At 37.8% G+C, this 21,086-nt stretch overlaps 1 protein-coding gene and 1 long non-coding RNA gene across 3 annotated transcripts in view; one reads left to right on the top strand and one right to left on the bottom strand.

Annotated features, from left to right (window-relative positions):
* The window catches only part of SPEF2 (sperm flagellar 2), a 171,590-nt gene that overhangs the window by 100,927 nt on the left and 49,577 nt on the right, over positions 1-21,086 (bottom strand). The window contains exons 9-10 of the mRNA XM_013051945.2: positions 19,189-19,376; positions 16,617-16,785 (exon numbers count right to left, since the gene is read on the bottom strand). Coding sequence (XP_012907399.1) covers positions 16,617-16,785; positions 19,189-19,376 — 357 coding nt within the window. The remainder of the gene's footprint in view (positions 1-16,616; positions 16,786-19,188; positions 19,377-21,086) is intronic.
* On the top strand, positions 1,368-7,986 carry LOC106004968. Of its 2 annotated transcripts, none has more exons than XR_001178091.2 (3): positions 1,368-1,542; positions 2,947-3,084; positions 7,548-7,986. It is a non-coding gene; the product is annotated as an uncharacterized LOC106004968 (long non-coding RNA). The 2 variants fall into 2 exon arrangements; XR_006606590.1 differs by lacking the exon at positions 7,548-7,986 and adding an exon at positions 3,676-3,855.

The following is a 21,086-nucleotide window of genomic DNA, read 5'->3' as shown; positions in this document are numbered from 1 at the left end:
ATATTTACATTAATATATATTCTATGTGACATAGCATAAATATTCATATATGCAAGGTCATATATAAATGTATATATGTATTATATATGCTCTGTCATATATTAATAAATACATGCCTATATTGTTGCATTTAAATTTTTATCAGTATTCTTTCAATATCTATCAATTGTCTGACAAAAAAATTTCACTCAATGTAAACTGACAGATTTGATAAGTGCTATAGAAGATTTACCTGGTTTGGTGACAGAACTTCAGATATGACAACATTCTGAGGTAAAGAAATGCTTTTTGAAACAAATAAATAAAAACACCCCAAAGTATTCATAATAGGTTTTCCTTTAAAATTGGTGGAATTAATTAATTAATTAATTAAGAATTAATTAATTCTGAGGTAAAGAAATGCTTTTTGAAACAAATAAATAAAAACACCCCAAAGTATTCATAATAGGTTTTCCTTTAAAATTGGTGGAATTAATTACTAAATAATATAACTGTATCTGATTATTACTTCTGGTCAAACTATCTTTTCTTTATAAATTTTATTTTGTTTTGTTTGTCTTTGGTTTTTCTTTTTTTCAAGTATTTGTCTTTGGTTTTTCTAATAATTCTGTGCACAATAATTATATGCATTGTTCAAAATTACCTAAATACTAAATTGCTTTCCATAATCACTGAATTATAATATATTTTTTGCTTCCACTTTCATTGGAATCACTAATACTTCTAAATTAGACAAGTGATAAGAATTTTATGTAATGTGGCCAATCAGGAATGAATCAAATTAAAAAACAAACCAGAGATATTATTCTTAAAAAAAGGCTTTAACCTTGCATCAAAACTTATGATGTACTATATGCTGGCCACCTGAACATAATTTAAAAAAAAAAGACACCAAAAAATAAAAATAATAAAAGGCTTTAAGTCCAAGTCCAGTTTTAAATGGAAAGTCTCCAATGTTCTAATGATTTTGTGCAGTATAGTCATTTAATCTCTTCTAAAGGAACCATTCTGGGACTGAAATCAAATGACCGGGGTTCCCATAATAGTTCTGCTACTTATTTGTTTTGTACTTTTGTCAATGTCTCCTCTTTGTGTAATGATAGCATCTATTTCACGGGGTGCTGTAAAATTGAATGAAATCCTTGTGTGTGCAGCCTATGTGACTGTGCACTTTAAATGCTTAACTATGAAGTTCTCAGGCTGCTGTTGGAGGCACATAACTGTGTCACATAGGAGGGTTACCAACGGGAGAAACCACATTCAGCTTGCACCCCAATCCAAGAGGCATGCATCCTCACAAAGGGATCAGAATAAAGCCCTGTTCCATCACTGAATTAGTGGTAGAATGCGGCCAACACAATGGGATAGAATGTTGACCATGCAGAGAACATTTTCTTTGAATGCTTAGGTTAGGAACATTTTCTTTGAACAATAAGGCTAACCTGTGGAGATAAGGAGATCAAGGATTTGGTGGAACACATTTTGTAGAACCATCTTAAAAATACAGTTGATAAAATTTCTAAATGAAGACCAAGATAAAGGGTAAGTCAAAGTAATCATCACAGTTTGGAATAAAAACATGGCAGTGAATAAGAGGTCAGAAGAACTGGCAAAAGGAAAATTCAGACCAGAATGAAGTTACTAGTTTAAATACAATGAGTTAAAGAGAGCCATTAGTGAAGAGGAACTAGATTTTCCTTTTTTTTTTTTTTTTAACCAGATCCCTATTTTACATGGTTGGTTATATCTAATTATGTTAATTATATAATAACATTTTATTAGAGGAAATATCATATAACAAAATGTACCATTCTTATTCCTTCAGGCACTATTATAAATAGATACCTTACTATTAGTTTCAAGACTCTGATGCCTAGCGTGGACAGTACTAAGTATCACTTGGTTCAAACTATTGATTTAACGAGATACTTTTTCTGTGTAGATGTGCTTCCTGATACTAGCACTTGATTAGTGGAAATTGTCATATATATATAATAATTATGAATATTTCTTTAAGCAGTAATATTTTTATTGTCCCTGCATAAATACCATCAGTATGCATACTTGAGAAGATACAAGACTCAAGATCCACCAACACCTAGGGGTCCACCTCTCCCTGTGAATTCTTGTCTACCAACACACAGGGACCATGGATTTACAACGGTGTTAACAGCCTCTGCCCTTTGTTGGAAGTCACTAGAAAGTCTTTAGAAAGAGAAAGAAGTTCTTAGGGAACACAACACTTACAGTGTTTTTGACATCTGCTTGGGTGTTCCTGAAAGGCAATGTTTTAATCTATATAATAAAACCAACAATGAACAGATTGCCTTGGTACAGCATGGCCAAAGGACTTAAGATGAAAGTTTCTAATAAAGTGTCTTTGAGAAACACCACAGGTAGTAACTCCACAAAAGGGGGCTATGAACCCTTCAGAATATAGCCAATGCACAACCAATGCACTCCATCATACAGATCTTCAAGCTGCCTTAGTCTTGCATCTCCTATGGCTGGCTTTCTCTTGCACAGCACTCTGCAAGAAGTGAGGAAGTGATGACAGTCTTTGATACTTGAAATACAATTTTGCTCATACCTTACAACTCGGCAGTAACTCACCCCTTCCAGTGTCCCCATAACCACCTGTGCTTATCCACACTTAACATCATGCTCTGGAATATTATTTTGTTTTGTTTTTTTTCTCATCTCCACTAAACTGTGAGCACCAGGCGGAAAGGATCTCTATTTTAATCAACTTCATATCTCTAGTACTTAGAATAATGCGGGCACAAAGTAGATAGTCAATACTTATTGACTGAATTAATGGATCAATGAAGCAATCAGTAGCATGGGCTTATGTGAACTGAATAAATGAGTTAATACATGGATATCATTTTAGTAATTTTGATTAAGTACAAAGATGACTTAGATACAACCCAATTTCAAATCCAGGAACAAGATCAGAAAACGTCATCCTCACAGAAATTATTAAGAATCCACACACCATGTGAAATGAGCTAATCCTGGAAGCATTTCTAGAAGTCATGGCTGTGCAGGATAATTTTGAGGGAAACTCTCCATTAAATCCAGGTATTCTGTTTTTTTTGTTTTGTTTTGTTTTGTTTTGTTTTTTTTTTTTTTTTTTTTTTTTTTTTTAGTGGCAGCACACAGCATCCCAGTGAAAATGCAGTAAATTTAAATAACTCTTAACTTAGGGACTTTGTAAGAAGCAAGGCCAGAGATTTTCAGGGTCCTGGAGTAGAAAAGAGCAGCCTGTGTGAACGGGTAGATAAGAGCCGCTCTGTGGCAAGCTGTTTGTGACCTCGTTAATTTCATATTTTTAACTGCCTATTTTTCTTGGGTTTGTTAAACTAGGTTGACCCAACAGTGTAACCCCTGACTGGCAGATAAAAAATAAGCTGCAGGTATTCTAGCTCTCTTTGTGGCAATTGCCTAGGGCTTCCTTACTTTGTTTCCAGGACTTTAATGGGTGTGAGTCCTGTTCTGTTCCAGTTCTGCCTCACTTCCAGCCTGCCGCCTTTGTTTTCATTTTCTAGTCTGGTTCTCACCCAATCTGAGCTTTGATCATTGGAGTATTCAAAGGCCTTGGCTTAAGCCCACCCCTGCCTCTTCCTGTTTTCAGTGACTTCAGGTAAATTATCCTGACCATCTTGGTTTCAGCTCTAAGAACTCAATCCCGGGCACCAGCTCTCCTGGCTGAACTAGGGTCTGGATCTGTCCTGCCTCCTACCAGAAAGCATTCAATATTATAGAAGCACATTTATGACAGCGGCAACATGGAAAGTCACGTGGCCATATTCCAGGTACAGCGCTTGAGAAATCTGGCACTCAGAAAAGACATACTCCACAGACATAAATAGGGAAAAACTTGGTAGCTTTCAGAGGCTGTGTTGTCTCCCTTTCTTAAGCTTTCTATCCTCCAACTACCCCAAAATCCTGAAGGAATCTAGAGGAACTGCCGAAATCTGTAAATTAGATTTAAAAATTCCTGACAACCAGCCGGAAACAGGAGAAACAGAAGGGGTAACTAGCTGCCTTATCTGGTGGGGAGTTCAGTTCATATAACCTGGCCACCCGGTTTCTTGACCACTGCGTGGTGCTTGTTTGATGGCCAGGGTCCAATGGAAAGGATCGATACTGCCTTCTACTGCCTTTGTTAAGGAGGAAGAGAAGACATAGCAGCTGGCTGATGTGTAACTGAATTTTGGCCTCTCGTCCAGGAGCTGTTATAGAAAGGGCTCTGCACAGGGGCCCAGATTAAAGGTCTCAGAACAAGTTGAAAAGATGAACTGGCCCTGCTGAGTGAACTTGGCAGCTTTTCTGAGTCATCTGACCTCCAGTCAGGTCTGAGTATTATCAGCTTCCGGACCATACCTCTGGCCAGACAGTCTGGCCTTCAGGTTCCAGAGAAGCAAGGGAGGTGGGGATGTACACCTCACACTAACATTGGTCAGGGAGGTGCACTTCCAGAGAGAAGGTATGCCCCCACACCCCTCTGTGCTAGAGCACACAGACTGGGCCATGCCATTATCTACCACCAGGAAGTACAATGTGAGCTGAAGACTGTTCTGGCCAGAAGCAGAACTGAGTCATCAATGCCTGTCTATCAATCAATCTCATGGTTAACTCCAACTCATCAGCCAATCTGAAGAACTGATCTTAATCAAATTATGGCTTTTACTCAGAAGCCTGATCATTTCTGTCCCAGCAGTAGCCTTCCCCAGTCTGTCCTGATCTATTATTATGAAAACAAATGTGCTTATTTTATTTTTTTTATTATGTTATGTTAGTCGCCCTACAGTACATCGTTAGTTTTTGATGTAGTATTCCATGAACAGATGTGTTTAATTCTAGCTTTGCACAAAAGACGACCTAGGGTAACAGAGTCCATCTACCTTATACTTGTTTTTAGAAGGAAATTCAAGTTGGTCATGGTCAATTACCTAGCATGTGGTGCTGAACACTGTTAAAGCTTATAGGCCCACACATGGGGGAGTCTGGTACCTCATTCTGCAATCAACTCACTCTAGCTGGTAACAGACCTGGAAATTCAGAATGCTCAGCACTTGCAAACAGTGGCAGTCTTCTTTTCCTAAAACTTTGAGCAACTGATTACTTATGCATTAGGCAGCAAGAATCATGGAGCTGATACTTTGTCTTGTAGGTTTGATTAGTAGGGGTAACTGACACTAAGTCATTCTGAGAGATCCTCTGTCCTAAAAACTTACATTTCAGTGCTGTTGAAATTCAGTGACAAATTGGATATAAACAATAGGCAAGGGTTTCTACTTACTTAGTATTCTGATTTCAGACATATTCACAGTGACTCACAGAGAGGGATTAGTGAGAGATTAGTTTATTTACCCCAAAATGGCAGGTTCCTACTCTTGGCTCCATTCACTGCTCTGGAAAGCCACCAAGGCCCTTCCAAGGCATTAAACGTGACACACCAGGAATTACAGCAGCTGTGTGTCTAGCCCAATGTTTTTCAAAGCACAACTGCCTGGAGCTAGAACAAATTGAGACTCTAAGTCTTGCATTTCTCTGGCCCCAAATGCCCTTGGATATATACTGGACTTTATATCAGAGCCCAATCTATGCCAGGGCTGCCAAACAATTCTGGTGGTGGTAGCTCTCCTTATAAAAAATAGTAAATTTCCTTCCTTAGTCATTCAAATCATGTTCTCTTCATTAGAGAGGTGGTAGTCTTCCTCAAGATAATATAATAATATAATAATCTATAATTATCTATAATACAATAATCTATAATAATCTCTGTGCTCTTGTGGCTCAAGTAATTTTCCACAAGCTTCTACATCTGAATTCATCTATCTGCTGTCATTGCTTAGCCAGGGACACATTTGGCTGGAATTTCTCCAATATCACAAAGTGTGTAGACACTATAATTTGGTCTATCTAGCTTGTCACTGAAAAATTCATGTAGAATTTTTCCACACAGAATACCCCCTCTCATAGCAATGGCTACTGCATTCTATTTTCATGACTTCACTGCTAAGGTTGATATCTTAAAGAGGTATGGACCAACAACACCCAGCCCCCCCCAAAAAAAAAGCTTAGAGGGGACTACCCATTGTATAAAAACTATGGTAAGTCCAGTGTACCAAAGAATATGACTGAGAGACCCTAGGCACTGGGTAGGAGGAGTGCAATGGGAGGGTATTCCAGGGGAATTATTCCAGGGCTTCTAGTTTTCAGCCCAAGACATCTGCCCCACACCAAAATTCAGACTTTCTTAGATCCATTCAATTTTCTTGAAATTAACAACCCCATGTGTTCTGACATGACATGTGTAGCTGATAAGACATAGTTCTAGAGTTCAGATCTTCAAAACCTCTTTTAAAATATTAGGTGGGCAATCTGAGTAACTAACTGAAGATAAGCTGGACTAGATGCACAGAAGATGGCTCCTCTAGTTGGCAAAGTAGGTACAGGATGAACCAGAAAATCAGTGTTAGAAAGCCCAGGAAGGCCTGAACCATCCTTTGTCTTGCCTGACCCCAGATGAGAGGAGCCTAGAAGAGGACTGGCTTCTCCCTAATCTATGTCATCATGGGAAAATAAAAATGGGTGGTGGACATTCACTCTACTTTTATTCATCTCAGCCATCCCAAACTCTTTTACCTTTGCTCTATCCTTCTCATCCCTCATTCTATCTGGGTACCAATCTTTGGCCTTGTAAACCATTTCTTTTTTATTATTTATTTATTTATTTGACAGAGAGAGATCGCAAGTAGACAGAGAGGCAGGGAGAGAGAGAGAGGGGGAAGCAGGCTCCCTGATGAGCAGAGAGCCCAATGCGGGGCTCGATCCCAGGACCCTGAGATTATGACCTGAGCCGAAGGCAGAGGCTTTAACCCACTGAGCTACCCAGGTGCCCTGTAAACCATTTCTTAATTCTGGTCTAATGCCTTGGACTTGATACCTTAATTCAACTATTCCTACCATGGTTCTCTAATGGGCTTAGGTTGTCACTTATTCTAGTCATTTAAAGTGAAATACCCTTTCCATGACCTAAGGTTTCCTTTCATCCCCTCACCCCACGGACAGAAGTCCCAGACTTCTGTCAAACGTACTCCAGCTCTCTGAAACCTTTGATCCACAGCAGTTAGAAGACATCCTTGTTTCTTGGCAACCACAGGCCAAGGGCAACTATGTCTCCCTTTGAAAACCAATACATTGATGTTCTGTTCTGTAAATTATTATCACTATGGTTGATTACATGAATCACACTGCTCTAGGGCATACTGGTGACTTCACCAAGACACAGTCACATAATGAAGCTTAGTCTGAAAAATCCAACCAGGTAGCCCTAGTATTATGGGAGAAATTTAGGGGGTTGGAGGCAAAACTCTAAGCAAAAGGGAGAAGACAACAAAGTTACAAAATGTATGACATATAAACTAAACTAGAATGATAGTGAGAACATTCTTTTCAATATCAAACTTCTTTTCTATTTGGATGTTGATCATGATTCTTGCTACTTATCTTAGGAAGTGTTTGTATTTTAACAGATACCTCTGAAGTCTTAATCTAAAAGAGTGATAACGTGGGGTTATCAGGTACAATGGCAGGCAGAAGCTTCAAAGTAGAATGCCTAACAGAACATCTCAACTAAGAATATGAAAGCAACTGCTTACTCTACCTACTTAAAAGGCAGCTACATTCCTGCATGTCTGGAAACAAAAGATATAAACATATCTTCATCGTCAAAAGACAAGGTGTTAAGACTTCTTTCTCAGCAGGGGATAAAATGCAATAAAACAATTTCACGTGAAAATAAGTTTCCTATACTTGACTGGCAAATATGTACTTTGAGGCATTTTATGTGTCCCAAGTAAACATGTGTCCTGAATAAATAAGTCCCTCCAAAATTCATATGTTGAGGCCTTAACTCCACCGTGATAGTATTTGGAGGCAGAGCTTTGGGAGGTACTTTGGTATAGAAGGGTTTATGAGGATGGGTCCCCCATGATGGGATTAGGATCCTCTTAAGAAGAGGACAGACCAGAGTTCTCGCTCTCTCCATGTAAGGACACAGTGAGGTAGCCATCAGCAAGTCAGGAAAAGAGTCCTCATCAAGGAACTGAATCAGCTATTATCCTGAACTTGTACTTTCTGGAACTGTGAGAAATAAAATTTCCTGTTGTTTCAGCCACCCAGTCTACAGTATTTTCTTATGGCAGCCTGAGCTAATACAATATATATCTCTTAAATAAGTAAAAATAATGATTTATTCACACTCATCTACTAAAATTAATCAGTGTACTTGGATCAGTTACCCAGTGATGTCACTTGAATGACACAGGCTTCAAGTTAATATTCTGTCCATAAGGGAACTGAATAATAATACATTGTGAAGACTGGGTCATTCACTGGGAAACCAGGGAACACCAGGGAACAAGGCAAGAGCTAAGCTGGAGAGTCTATGGTCAGAATTTGAGTCTAGAAATCCACTGGACTAATAATAAAGCCTGGAGTTAGAGAGTAAGAACAAGAGAGCATCTGGAGCTTAGGGTCAAACCAATCAGATGAGACTTATGTAGGAAAGAAACAATCTCATGGAGTGGGAGGGGAAAATACCTGGTAATAAGCCATTGTATAAACAAATTGGGGATGGGTATGTATACATCTTCTGTAGTGACAGGAGTATTAGAGTTAAACCATAACAAACAAATGCATCTTTAAAGTCTAGTTAGTGGAAAATCATAAGTCAAAATTGCTATTGATTAAAAATGTGCATCCAACAGCACATTAAAAAGATTATCCACCATGACCAGGTGGGATTCATCCCTGGGTTGCAAGGATGGTTCAAACATTTGCAAATCAATCAATGTGATAGAACAAATCAATAAGAGAAGAGAGAAGAACCACATGGTCCTCTCAATTGATGCAGAAAAAGCATTTGACAAAATCCAGCATCCGTTCCTGATTAAAATGCTTCAAAGAATAGCGATAGAGGGAACATTCCTGAACTTCATATAATCTATCTATGAAAAACCCACAGCAAATATCATCCTCAATGGGTAAAAGCTCACAGCCTTCATGCTGAGATCAGGAACATGACAAGGATGCCCACTCTCACCACTCTTGTTCAACACAGTGTTAGAAGTCCTAGCAACAGCAATCAGATAACAAAGAAAAATAGAAGGTATCCAAATTGGCAATGAAGAAGTCAAACTCTCTCTCTTCGCAGATGACATGATATTTTATATGGAAAACCCAAAGGCTCCACCCCCAAACTACTAGAACTCATACAGCAATTCAGTAATGTGGCAGGATACAACATCAATGTACAGAAATCAGTTGCTTTCTTACATGCTAACAACTAAAATAGAAAAAGGGAATTTAGAGAATCAATTCCATTAACTATAGCACCAAGAATGATAAAATACCTGGGAATAAACCTAACCAAAGAGGTAAAGGATCTGTACTTGAGGAACTACAGAACACTCATGAAAGAAATCAAAGAAGACACAAAAAGATGGAAGACCATCCCATGCTCTTGGATTAGAAGAATAAACATTGTTAAAATGTCTATACTGCCTAGAAGAATCTATACTTTTAATGCCATTCCGATAAAAATTCCACCTTTTTTTTTTTTTCAAAAAGATAGAGCAAATAATCCTAAAATTTGTATGGAATCAGAAGACACCCTGAATTGCTAAGGAAATGTTGAAAAAGAAAAAACTGGCAGCATCACGTTGCCTGATTTCAAGCTTTACTACAAAGCTGTGATCACCAAGACAGCAAGGGACTGGCAAAAAACAGACACACAGACCAGTGGAACAGAGTAGAGAGCCCAGATATGGACCCTCAGCTCTATGGTCAAATAATCTTCAACAAAGCAAGAAAAATATACAGTGGAATAAAGACAGTCTCTTCAATAAGCTGGGGAAAATGGAGAGCTATATGTAGAGGAATGAAACTAGACCATTCTCTTACACTGTACACAAAGATAAACTCAAAATGGATAAAAGACCTCAACGTGTGACAGGAATCCATCAGAATCCTAGAGGAGAACATAGATAGTAACCTCTTCGATATCAGCCACAGCAACTTCTTTCAAGATATGTCTCCAAAGGCAAAGGAAACAAAAGCGAAAATGAACTTTTGGGACTTCATCAAGATCAAAAGCTTCTTCACAGCAAAGGAAACAGTCAACAAAACAAAGAGACAACCCACAGAATGGGAGAAGATATTTGCAAATGACAGTACAGACAAAAGGTTGATATCCAGGATCTATAAAGAACTTCTCAAACTCAACACACACAAAATGGATAATCATATCAAAAAATGGGCAGAAGACATGAACAGACACTTCTCCAATGAAGACATACAAATGGCTATCAGACACATGAAAAAATGTTCATCATCACTAGCCATCAGGGAGATTCAAATTAAAACCACATTGAGATACCACCTTCCACCAGTTAAAATGGCCAAAATTAGCAAGACAGGAAACAACATGTGTTGGAGAGGATGTGGAGAAAGGGGAACCCTCTTCCACTGTTGGTGGGAATGCAAGTTGGTGTAGCCACTTTGGAAAACAGTGTGGAGATTCCTTAAGAAATTAAAAATAGAGCTTCCCTATGACTCTGCAATTGCACTACTGGGTATTTACCCCAAAAGATACAGATATAGTGAAAAGAAGGGCCATCTGTACCCCAGTGTTTATAGCAGCAATGGCCACAATCGCCAAACTGTGGAAAGAACCAAGATGCCCTTCAATGGACACAACAGATAAGGAAGCTGTGGTCCATATACACTATGGAGTATTATGCCTCCATCAGAAAGGATGAATATCCAACTTTTGTAGCAACATGGACAGAACTGGAGGAGATTATGCTGAGTGAAATAAGTCAAGCAGAGAGAGTCTATTATCATATTATTTCACTTATTTGTGGAGCATAAGAAATAACACGAGGACATGGGAAGATGGAGAGAAAGGAGTTGAAGGAAATTAGAGGGGAAGATGAATCGTAAGACTATGGACTCTGAAAAACCATCTGAGGGTTTGAAGGGGCAGGGGGTGGGAGGTTGGGTGAGCCAGGTGGTAGGTTTATGGAGGGCACCTATTGCATGGAGCACTGGGTGTGGTGCGTAAACAATGAATTCTGTTACACTGAAAAGAAATTAAATTTTTTAAAAATGTGCATTACAACATACACTATAGAGTAATCCAACAACCACTGCAACCTCAACTGGTCATGAATTTAAACACCAAGTTTTCATTAAAAACAAAAATCACAACAATTAAAAACCATGAGCAGCTTGCAACAACATAGATGATCCTTCTTCCAAATGGTAATTCCAACTACAACTTGTTCGTGGGCATGCACAGCAGATCTCCATAAATTGCCAGGTGCTTTGTGGCAGAGACTTAGAAAAATCCGTGTCTTCAAGAAAGCATGGCCAAATTTTAGTTTATGAAGACCAAATTTTGGTAACTCCCACTCATTCAGTAGGTAACTGCTAAAAAGCAGTTTCTATAGGGTGCCTGGGTGGCTCAGTTGGTTGAGCGACTGCCTTCGGTTCAGATTATGATCCTGGACTTTCAGGATCAAGTCCTGCTTTGGGCTCCGAGCTCCTTGGGGAGGAGCTTCCTCCGACCTTCTCCTCTCTCGTGCTCTCTCTCACTCATTCTCTCTCAAATAAATAAAATCTTAAAAAAAAAAATATCAAATACTGTGGGATTCTGGGTAATTTGCCAGTAAGAGTCATAAAAAGGACTTGCACGTTGGAAAGTTTGGGATTTACTAGGAGGAGTCCACTGCACAGTAAAGAACCACTGGCTGCTGGGTGGGAGCTGTGCTGGAACAGCTTTGGCTCTTAAGTAGTTGGGCTCCTGGCTTAGCCTGCTGCCCATAGGCCACTGAAAACCTTTCATAGGGTTTTCAGAACTGCTCCCCACTCTTGGATGAGTAGTTCATGGGTATCCTGTAACAGTGGATGTCCTGCTGCTCCATGAGGCTTCCTTCTTGGACAGATAGATAATGTTCCTGGCCATACTGTTCTTGAACTAGACCTCTAAAATGTGTATCCAGTTTATAGAATGTGATGATTTAGGAAATGATGTTAAGCAATGAGGTTCAAATCTTAGTCTTATGTACATGAGTGAAAATTTGTTTTTATTTCTATCTCTAGTTGTAATATTCAAAAATTGTAAGCATCCTAGGTTACGCTGACAGACCTTTAAAAGTGTGGGCCTGAAGCCCCAATGTATCCATTCTTTCAGAACGCTGGATCTGGGCATATCAATAGATACAGTATGATAAGTATGCTAAGAATGTAAACTCTTCAAAGACTAATTTCTAAGTTGTGCATTTACTTGAAGGATTAAAAATCCCGAGTATATTTAGCAATGATAAATATGGACAATGGTTTCCTTTAGCTAAGACGCTGATTGTTGCCTCTTCCTCCTACAAAAAGTTATTTATGCCAGACGATATAGTTTACAAGTTGAAGCATTTATTTTTTTACCTGCAGGAACATGTGATAAGTTTCTGAGGAGAAAAAAGCTCTAAGAACAGGGAGTGATAAGAGGATGGTTTACAGTAATATCCTAACACCTGTGCATCATCTATATTCCATCATGTAGTCAAAAGGAACAGAACATAATAAACATATATCAGAAATCCTAGGGTACTTTTCATTTTTAAGAAAACAGCAAAAACTATAAACAAAATAAAGTATATTGCTAGATGTTCACATACTCCTAACAAAAGTTTATAATTTCGTGCAAAAGAAACATACCAGCTACTTCAGGATGTGGGTAAGACAAGCATGTTCCTGTGGTAATGATTTCCCAAACAAGAAAAAAATTAGAAAGGCAAATCTTTGCTAAGCTGCAGACTACCAGGTCTCCTGATTTATGAAAGCAATAAGAATAGAGGAGATAGAGCTGTTTAAGAAAAAACTTAGAAATAAATATTCTATAAATTAGCAAAATCTGTCAAATAAAATGACTTTTAACTTACAACAGGAAAAAATAACTTCACATATTTTAATATCAGAGCATTTATTATGCAAAAGGATATTTTAGGTTAACACACTAGATCTACTATATTCCACAACCATATTAAATAAATATGCATGTATATAAATATAGACACATCCAATTACAATGATGTGCATTTAATTTCTCATTAACTCACTTCATCATTTTATCATAAATTTATCTTTTTTAATTTTTCAATTTTACTTTAAGTAGGCTCCATGTCCAGCATGGAGCCCAGCATGGGACTCGATCCCACAATTCCAAGATCAAGACTAGAGCTGAGATCGGAAGTCAGATGTTTAACCAACTGAGCCACCCAGGCACCCCTATAAATCTATATTTCACACTTTGCCCTATTCATTGTCATTCATTCATTTTACCCATGCACCCTTTCAACAAATATTTATTTTGTATTTGGTAAATATCAGCAAATGATTCGGTCAAACTATTCTTCCCTCTCTCTCTTTTTTTTTCATGTTGCACTTACTACCCTTCTAAAACTCATTCAGTGATCTAATAGTGGGCCTCATTCTTCATTTCACTGATGCATATTTACCTAGAACTTCCATCTGATAGCTCTTAATTTTATATCTTTCTTCCTAATGGTGCAATGAAATGCAATGGGGAGAGCAGGGTGATGAGGAAATAAATTTATATGCGTTATTTGTATCCAACATGCAGTGCACTTGACTAAATATTTAACACATATTATCTTAAATAAGTTTCATAACAACAAAATAAAATAAGTATATTAATATACCCATTTCATAAATTGGGAAACTAAGTCTCTCCCAGGCTTCCCAAGGTCTCACCTTGGTGGGCCTGACCCAAAGTGTTTTAAGCAGCTCTTTTTTTTTTTTTTAAATTTTTTATTTTTGATAAACATATATTTTTATCCCCAGGGGTACAGGTCTGTGAATCACCAGGTTTACACACTTCACAGCACTCACCAAATCACATACCCTCCCCAATGTCCATAATCCCACCCCCTTCTCCCAAACCCCCTGCCCCCGGCAACCCTCAGTTTGTTTTGTGAGATTAAGAGTCACTTATGGTTTGTCTCCCTCCCAATCCCATCTTGTTTCATTTATTCTTCTTCTACCCACTTAAGCCTCCATGTTGTATCACCACTTCCTCATATCAGGGAGATCATATGATAGTTGTCTTTCTCTGCTTGACTTATTTCGCTAAGCATGATACGCTCTAGTTCCATCCACGTTGTTGCAAATGGCAAGATTTCATTTCTTTTGATGGCTGCATAGTATTCCATTGTGTATATATACCACATCTTCGTGATCCATTCATCTGTTGATGGACATCTAGGTTCTTTCCATAGTTTGGCTATTGTGGACATTGCTGCTATAAACATTCGGGTGCATGTGCCCCTTTGGATCACTACATTTGTATCTTTAGGGTAAATACCCAATAGTGCAATTGCTGGGTCATAGGGCAGTTCTATTTTCAACATTTTGAGGAACCTCCATGCTTTAAGCAGCTCTTTAAGCACAAGTGACACCCATTACTTTTTCAAATCAGAATAAAGCTTTGTTTGAATCTATGGTACTCCTAAATCCAGAACTTCTCCTCTTTCATATGCCTCTAAAAACTATATACAATTTAAATAAATTACTAAAGAAATACCTTTATGCAAGGGTTTTTGTAATGAAGGTATACAGCTCATACAAAGAAAATGCTAATAAATAAGTTAAAATATTTAAAAAATTCTATAATCTATCAGCCCTCACAATGTATTATGTTTTTTTTTTTTAGACCACTCCCTGACTATTACTAGGAGTAATAGATAACAGATTATGAATAGGCTAGGCATTTAAAAATTAATATATAAATATCTTCTCCCATTCTGTCAGTTGTCTTTTGATTTTGTTAACTGTTTCCTTTGCTGTGCAAAAGCTTTTGATCTTGATGAAATTCCAGTAGTTCATTTTTTCCCTTGCTTCCCTTGCCTTTTGCGTTGTTCCTAGGAAGATGTTGCTGCGGCAGAGGTCGAAGAGGTTGCTGCCCGTGTTCTCCTCAAGGATTTTGATGGATTCCTTTCGCACATTGAGGTCCTTCATCCATTTGGAGTCTATTTTCGTGTGTGGTGTAAGGAAATGGTCCAATTTCATTTTTCTGCATGTGGCTGTCCAATTTTCCCAGCACCATTTATTAAAAAGGCTGTCTTTTTTCCATTGGACATTCTTTCCTGCTTTGTCGAAGATTAGTTGACCATAGAGTTGAGGGTCTATTTCTGGGCTCTCTATTCTGTTCCATTGATCTATGTGTCTGTTTTTGTGCCAGTACCATGCTGTCTTGATGATGACAGCTTTGTAATAGAGCTTGAAGTCCGGAATTGTGATGCCACCAACGTTGGCTTTCTTTTTCAATATCCCTTTGGCTATTCGAGGTCTTTTCTGGTTCCATATAAATTTTAGATATTTGCAAACGACATATCAGATAAAGGACTAGTGTCCAGAATCTATAAAGAACTTAGCAAACTCAACACCCAAAGAACAAATAATCCAATCAAGAAATGGGCAGAAGACATGAACAGACATTTCTGCAAAGAAGACATCCAGATGGCGAACAGACACATGAAAAAGTGCTCCATATCACTCGGCATCAGGGAAATACAAATCAAAACCACAATGAGATATCACCTCACACCAGTCAGAATGGCTAAAATCAACAAGTCAGGAAATGACAGATGCTGGCGAGGATGCGGAGAAAGGGGAACCCTCCTACACTGTTGGTGGGAATGCAAGCTGGTGCAGCCACTCTGGAAAACAGCATGGAGGTTCCTCAAAATGTTGAAAATAGAACTGCCCTATGACCCAGCAATTGCACTATTGGGTATTTACCCTAAAGATACAAATGTAGTGATCCAAAGGGGCACATGCACCCGAATGTTTATAGCAGCAATGTCCACAATAGCCAAACTATGGAAAGAACCTAGATGTCCATCAACAGATGAATGGATCAAGAAGATGTGGTATATATACACAATGGAATAATATGCAGCCATCAAAAGAAATGAAATCTTGCCATTTGCAACAACATGGATGGAACTAGAGCGTATCATGCTTAGCGAAATAAGTCAAGCAGAGAAAGACAACTATCATATGATCTCCCTGATATGAGGAAGTGGTGATGCAACATGGAGGCTTAAGTGGGTAGAAGAAGAATAAATAAAACAAGATGGGATTGGGAGGGAGACAAACCATAAGTGACTCTTAATCTCACAAAACAAACTGAGGGTTGCCGGGGGGAGGGGGTTTGGGAGAAGGGGGTGGGATTATGGACATTGGGGAGGGTATGTGATTTGGTGAGTGCTGTGAAGTGTGTAAACCTGGTGATTCACAGACCTGTACCCCTGGGGATAAAAATATATGTTTATAAAAAAATAAAAAATAAAATTAGAAAAAAAAATTAATATATAAATATAAATTAAATCAAGGGAAAAGGCAAATATGAAATGTTCATTTTTATTAATAAGGATGAAATGACACAACATCACAAAATTAATGTTAGAGAAACACCACATGTTATGTTGCATTCTCTCTCATTATGCCACATTAGTAAGTACCTTATATTCTTCATAATCATTGTTATCGAGTAAGTCCCTCTTCTCCAGTTCTGTAAGTTGTTCTGCAGAGGGCTTAGCTGGTAGATGCTTAATAGAAGCTTGCTCATATATGGGCTTTCCATTAAAAAACAGTTCCTTCCAATCATGCATCAACTTATATGGAATCATACTATAGCAAAAAAGATTTAAAAGAAAAGTAGAGAAGAATCACTGTTTAGTCCAATATATATCTTAAACCTTGGCTTTTACATTATTAAATTCATTCCCTACTGTCTGCTGTTTGAGACTGGGGATCCCACTTACTATTACTGTATATTGCTAATGGCTAGAGAACGTCTCAAACTTAGTAGGTTTGAATGAATCCATGTCATCTCAAGCCACTGATTCTTCAAACTTTCATACTGACTGTGCACTAACAGAACAATATGCCTGAAAATAATGAGTGCTATCCTAAAACTTGGGTTTTTCTAAAACAATTCCCAGCCATGACATTAAATGGCTGTGCAATCTTAGGAAATCCTTTAAATGCTGTAATATCACTGTCTTCCTGTGCAAAATGAACAGACTGAGTATTTTCCAAAGCCCTTTTAGGATGACAGTTGGTTTCTATATTTGCAATACTTTCTAATAGAAAAGTCAAATGTATGGTGGTTATATTGTCATTGTATATTTGATGACCTTCAAAATTATTTTTCAGTAACTATTTCTATTTAAATCTGATGAAGGCTTAAGAGGTAATCAGGACAGCCTGATGGGAAGATAGTTTCAAGAAGAACAAAATGCAAAGGAAGAAAAGAGTCTGACATAATTCTGATGTATTTCTCTAGAAATAGACTAGAGCTTGAAATTACAGCAAAACAAGTAGTATTTCATTCATTTCATTTTGATACATGCCACATGGATGAAACTTGAAGAGGTTAGGTTAAATGAAATAAGCCAGACACTAAAACAACAAATCAAATATGACTTCATTTATATTAGATACCCAGAGTAGACAAATTCACAGAGATCAAAAGTAGAACAGAGGTTTATCAGGGGCTGGAGAGTTATTTAATGTGTATAGCACTTAATGTGTACAGTACAAACTTAAGTTTGGAATAATAAAAAAGTTCTGGAGATAGATGATGGTGACAGTTGCACAATAATGTGAATGCACTTGTGCCACTGAAGTGTGTTTCTAAAATGATTGAAAGGATAAATTTTGAATTATGTATGTTTTGCCACAATATGAAAAGTAGTATTTCAATGAAATGTACAACTTCAAATATAATCACCTTATGTTTCCATTAATAAAATATTTACAGTTGCTAAGGGTTACTTTGTAGAGATATGAAAGTTTAGAAACTGATAAGCTCAGCCATAGAAATAATATAACATCAGAATTATTGAAATGGCATTGGTTTCTATGGTGATGCAAGTGATTAATAACTTATATATTGTCCACAACTTAATCTTACAGTTACTTAATTAATATCCTACTATCTGAATATTAATAATTTTAAGAAGCAGTCTAAAAAAGTCAGTTCTTCTGACTTGGCTGATACCAAAAATTTACCTGTGCTTTAGAAAAAAAAATACTGATAATATCTTGTAAGTAAGGATGTGGAGAAAAGGGAGCCCTTGTGTACTATTGGTGGGAATATAAACTGGTGCAGCCACTGTGGGCAATAGTGGGTTCTCTAGAAGATCTTAATCTAAGTAATTTGAGATGTATACACATTTAACTGGGTCACCTTATCTTTGCCCTTGTGGAATCCCTTTCACTGAGGTCTACTGTGATGTCATTCCCATTTAGCTTTCAGCAAAGAATATCACAAGAAATAAGTCTATTAAGCCAGATGATACATCTGCTTAAAAGATGCTGCTGAGGAAATTCTCCACTAGATTGACTACACTACTCAATGTGTCTTAGGTGAGGATACCATATAAGTGAACTACTGTTCTAAACTGAGTGCCAAGAAGAGATATGTATTTTGTAAAGAACCAGAATGGAAAATGGAAAACACATGACAGGTTGTATTTCCCTTTTTACTTTGGCTACCAGGAAGCTCAGATAAAATTTTGCAGCTCAGTTGCAGCAGTTACTGCTGCCAATATAACCATGTTCCAGTTTATTGCTTGTTCTTAACTTTCTACTTTAATTTGGATTTTCCTTTGTTCTTATTCTGGCATAGTATTAATATATTTTGTATTGTTGACTATTTCCTTCTAAGTGTATTAATTTCTTCTAGAAACAAATTGCAATAAAAATAAATATACTTAATGACCAGTAAAATAATCTTCAAACAATTCCAAGCTTTTAGGAAGGTCCAAGTATTTCAAATAAATTATCATAGTCATCTTAATTATAATCTAGACACAAAATTTAATTATTAAAAGACATATGACCTGAAATAAGGTTCATGTGGGATGAGTTAAGTCAGTAATCCAGGCATCCTGGACCCCACTGCTTAGTATTTTTTTTAAGAAAAATTATTGTCTCTCTTATCAACTGAGTGTCTACATTACTGTCTTATCCTCTCTCATTTCCTGTGATGTCTCTACTGTAATGATTATAAAAAACAACACTTACTTATTTGTCAACATCCGGTAGTCTGCCACCTTAGTAGACAAATCAAGTATTTGATCCAAAATTACTGCACATATTGTGTAATGCTTTCTGTAACGAGCCTGAGCTCTTTCCACAGCAATCTGTTCATGAATTTCCCTCTCTCTGATGGCTTGTTCCTCAAAATCAATCTTGGCTTGTCTGGCCAAAGCCTAAGAAAGGCAAAGACATTTTTAAGTCAATGTAATTTGCTATAATTCACCTGAAAAAAATTATCATTTCAATAGGCAAAAAAAAAATCTCTAAATAGAATGAAACCTCCTTTTACACCAAGAAAAACTTAATCACGAAAGAGCACTTTCTCCTTATTAACTACCGAGTATTCCATCTTTAGTGTATCTTACCAGCAAAATAGAATACAGAGAACAGTGGTATAACTGTGGAAAGCCCAATGAAGACTAATGATAAATTGGAACTTAAGTGTTTAAAAAGAAGACTTGAGTTCATGGATTGCAAATAGAGGCAGGGATCACAGAGAAACAGGCAAGTCTGTGTCAGACTCTAGCACAGCTGGCCCCTTCCAACCCATTTTAGGAGCCCTAACCTGATATCTCTGCTATGCCTGGCCAGTGCCCCCATCTTTTAGTGAGAGAGTTCTAGGATACTGATTCATCCTTAGAAAATATTTTGGAAAATCTCTGATATTACTGGCTTGAGAATATCACATATGAACCACAAATGTTTAATGTATTTAGACAATAACAACAGCAAAAAAACCCATTCTGCTCCTATAGCCTTAATAAATTGGTAAAATTCACTCATAGAGAACAGTTATTTCTGCAGAAAGTAATGAAATACAGTTTGTTATGACCCTTAGCTTCATTTGCACTATTATTTTGTTTAGAGAAACCCTCTCTTCACACAAAGAGCAAAGGTCAAAGCATGACTAAACGCTGTTTTTCAAATAGCTATCCCAGCTCCTGGAGAAATTCTATCCTGGGCTAACATGCTCCAGAAACCAGACTTGCCTCCAGTAACTTAACCCAATGAGTGTAAAATGGAGGTGAACTTGGGCCTTGGGGGAGCTGCCATCAGTCATGCCCCAGACTGTATACAGAAGTCAAGTCCTAAGCTCCTAGTCCCAGCCCCCCTTAATCCCCGTGTCCTCAGCGTGCAATGGGAGTATTAAGAAGACTTGGCATACACAGAAAAGCTTACCAAACCATCCCATCGGCAAATATTTCTTGTGATACTACTCACACATGACTAAATGCCTGACAATGGACTATGGCCTTTGTCCACTGAACCAAATGGAAGGTTCGTTTGTTTTTGTTAGTGTTTTTTTTTTTTTAATTTGTTTTTGTTAGTGTTTTATATTTAGTTTTTCTTTTCATTGGGAAAGTGGTCAGGCTGGGTGACCCCCGAGGTCAGTCCTGTCCATTTGGCAAGTTCAGGAATCACCAGAATTTGTTATTGTTGTTGTGTTCTATAGGTCCCGACTTCCTGGGGAAAGCACACCATTTCAGCAGGAAGCTCTATGGTATGTTCATCACCTGTGAAGAGGTCTGATGAAGAGGAATCTAAAAGAGCAGAAGTAGCCAGATGAGAACTTGTGTGGTGACAGGAAATGGGGTGTGAGGTTGCTTGACTCAGAGTACCTGTAAATCATGTGGAAATGTGTCTCTTGGGAAGGTACCCAAGCCTTACAGGGACCAGTGTAAAGATCCTCGCCAGAAGGCAGCAGCTTTCACCTTGGTGCTGTCTCCTTTCCTCCCTCCATGCCTTTCTTCCTACTTTTTAGCTACTAGTTTTCTAACTTAACCCAACCCCACCTCCCTGTGCTAAACCCACCACCATTTCCTGTCGCACTGCAGCAAATTGGGTTGAAGCCCTAAAAAAAGAAAGAAGGAAAAGGAAAAAGG

This window comes from Mustela putorius, unplaced genomic scaffold (assembly GCF_011764305.1).
Source record: "Mustela putorius furo isolate JIRA1106 unplaced genomic scaffold, ASM1176430v1.1 tig00000407_pilon_pilon_pilon, whole genome shotgun sequence".
Taxonomy (NCBI): domain Eukaryota; kingdom Metazoa; phylum Chordata; class Mammalia; order Carnivora; family Mustelidae; genus Mustela; species Mustela putorius.
This window is presented reverse-complemented; position numbering and strand designations above follow the sequence as displayed.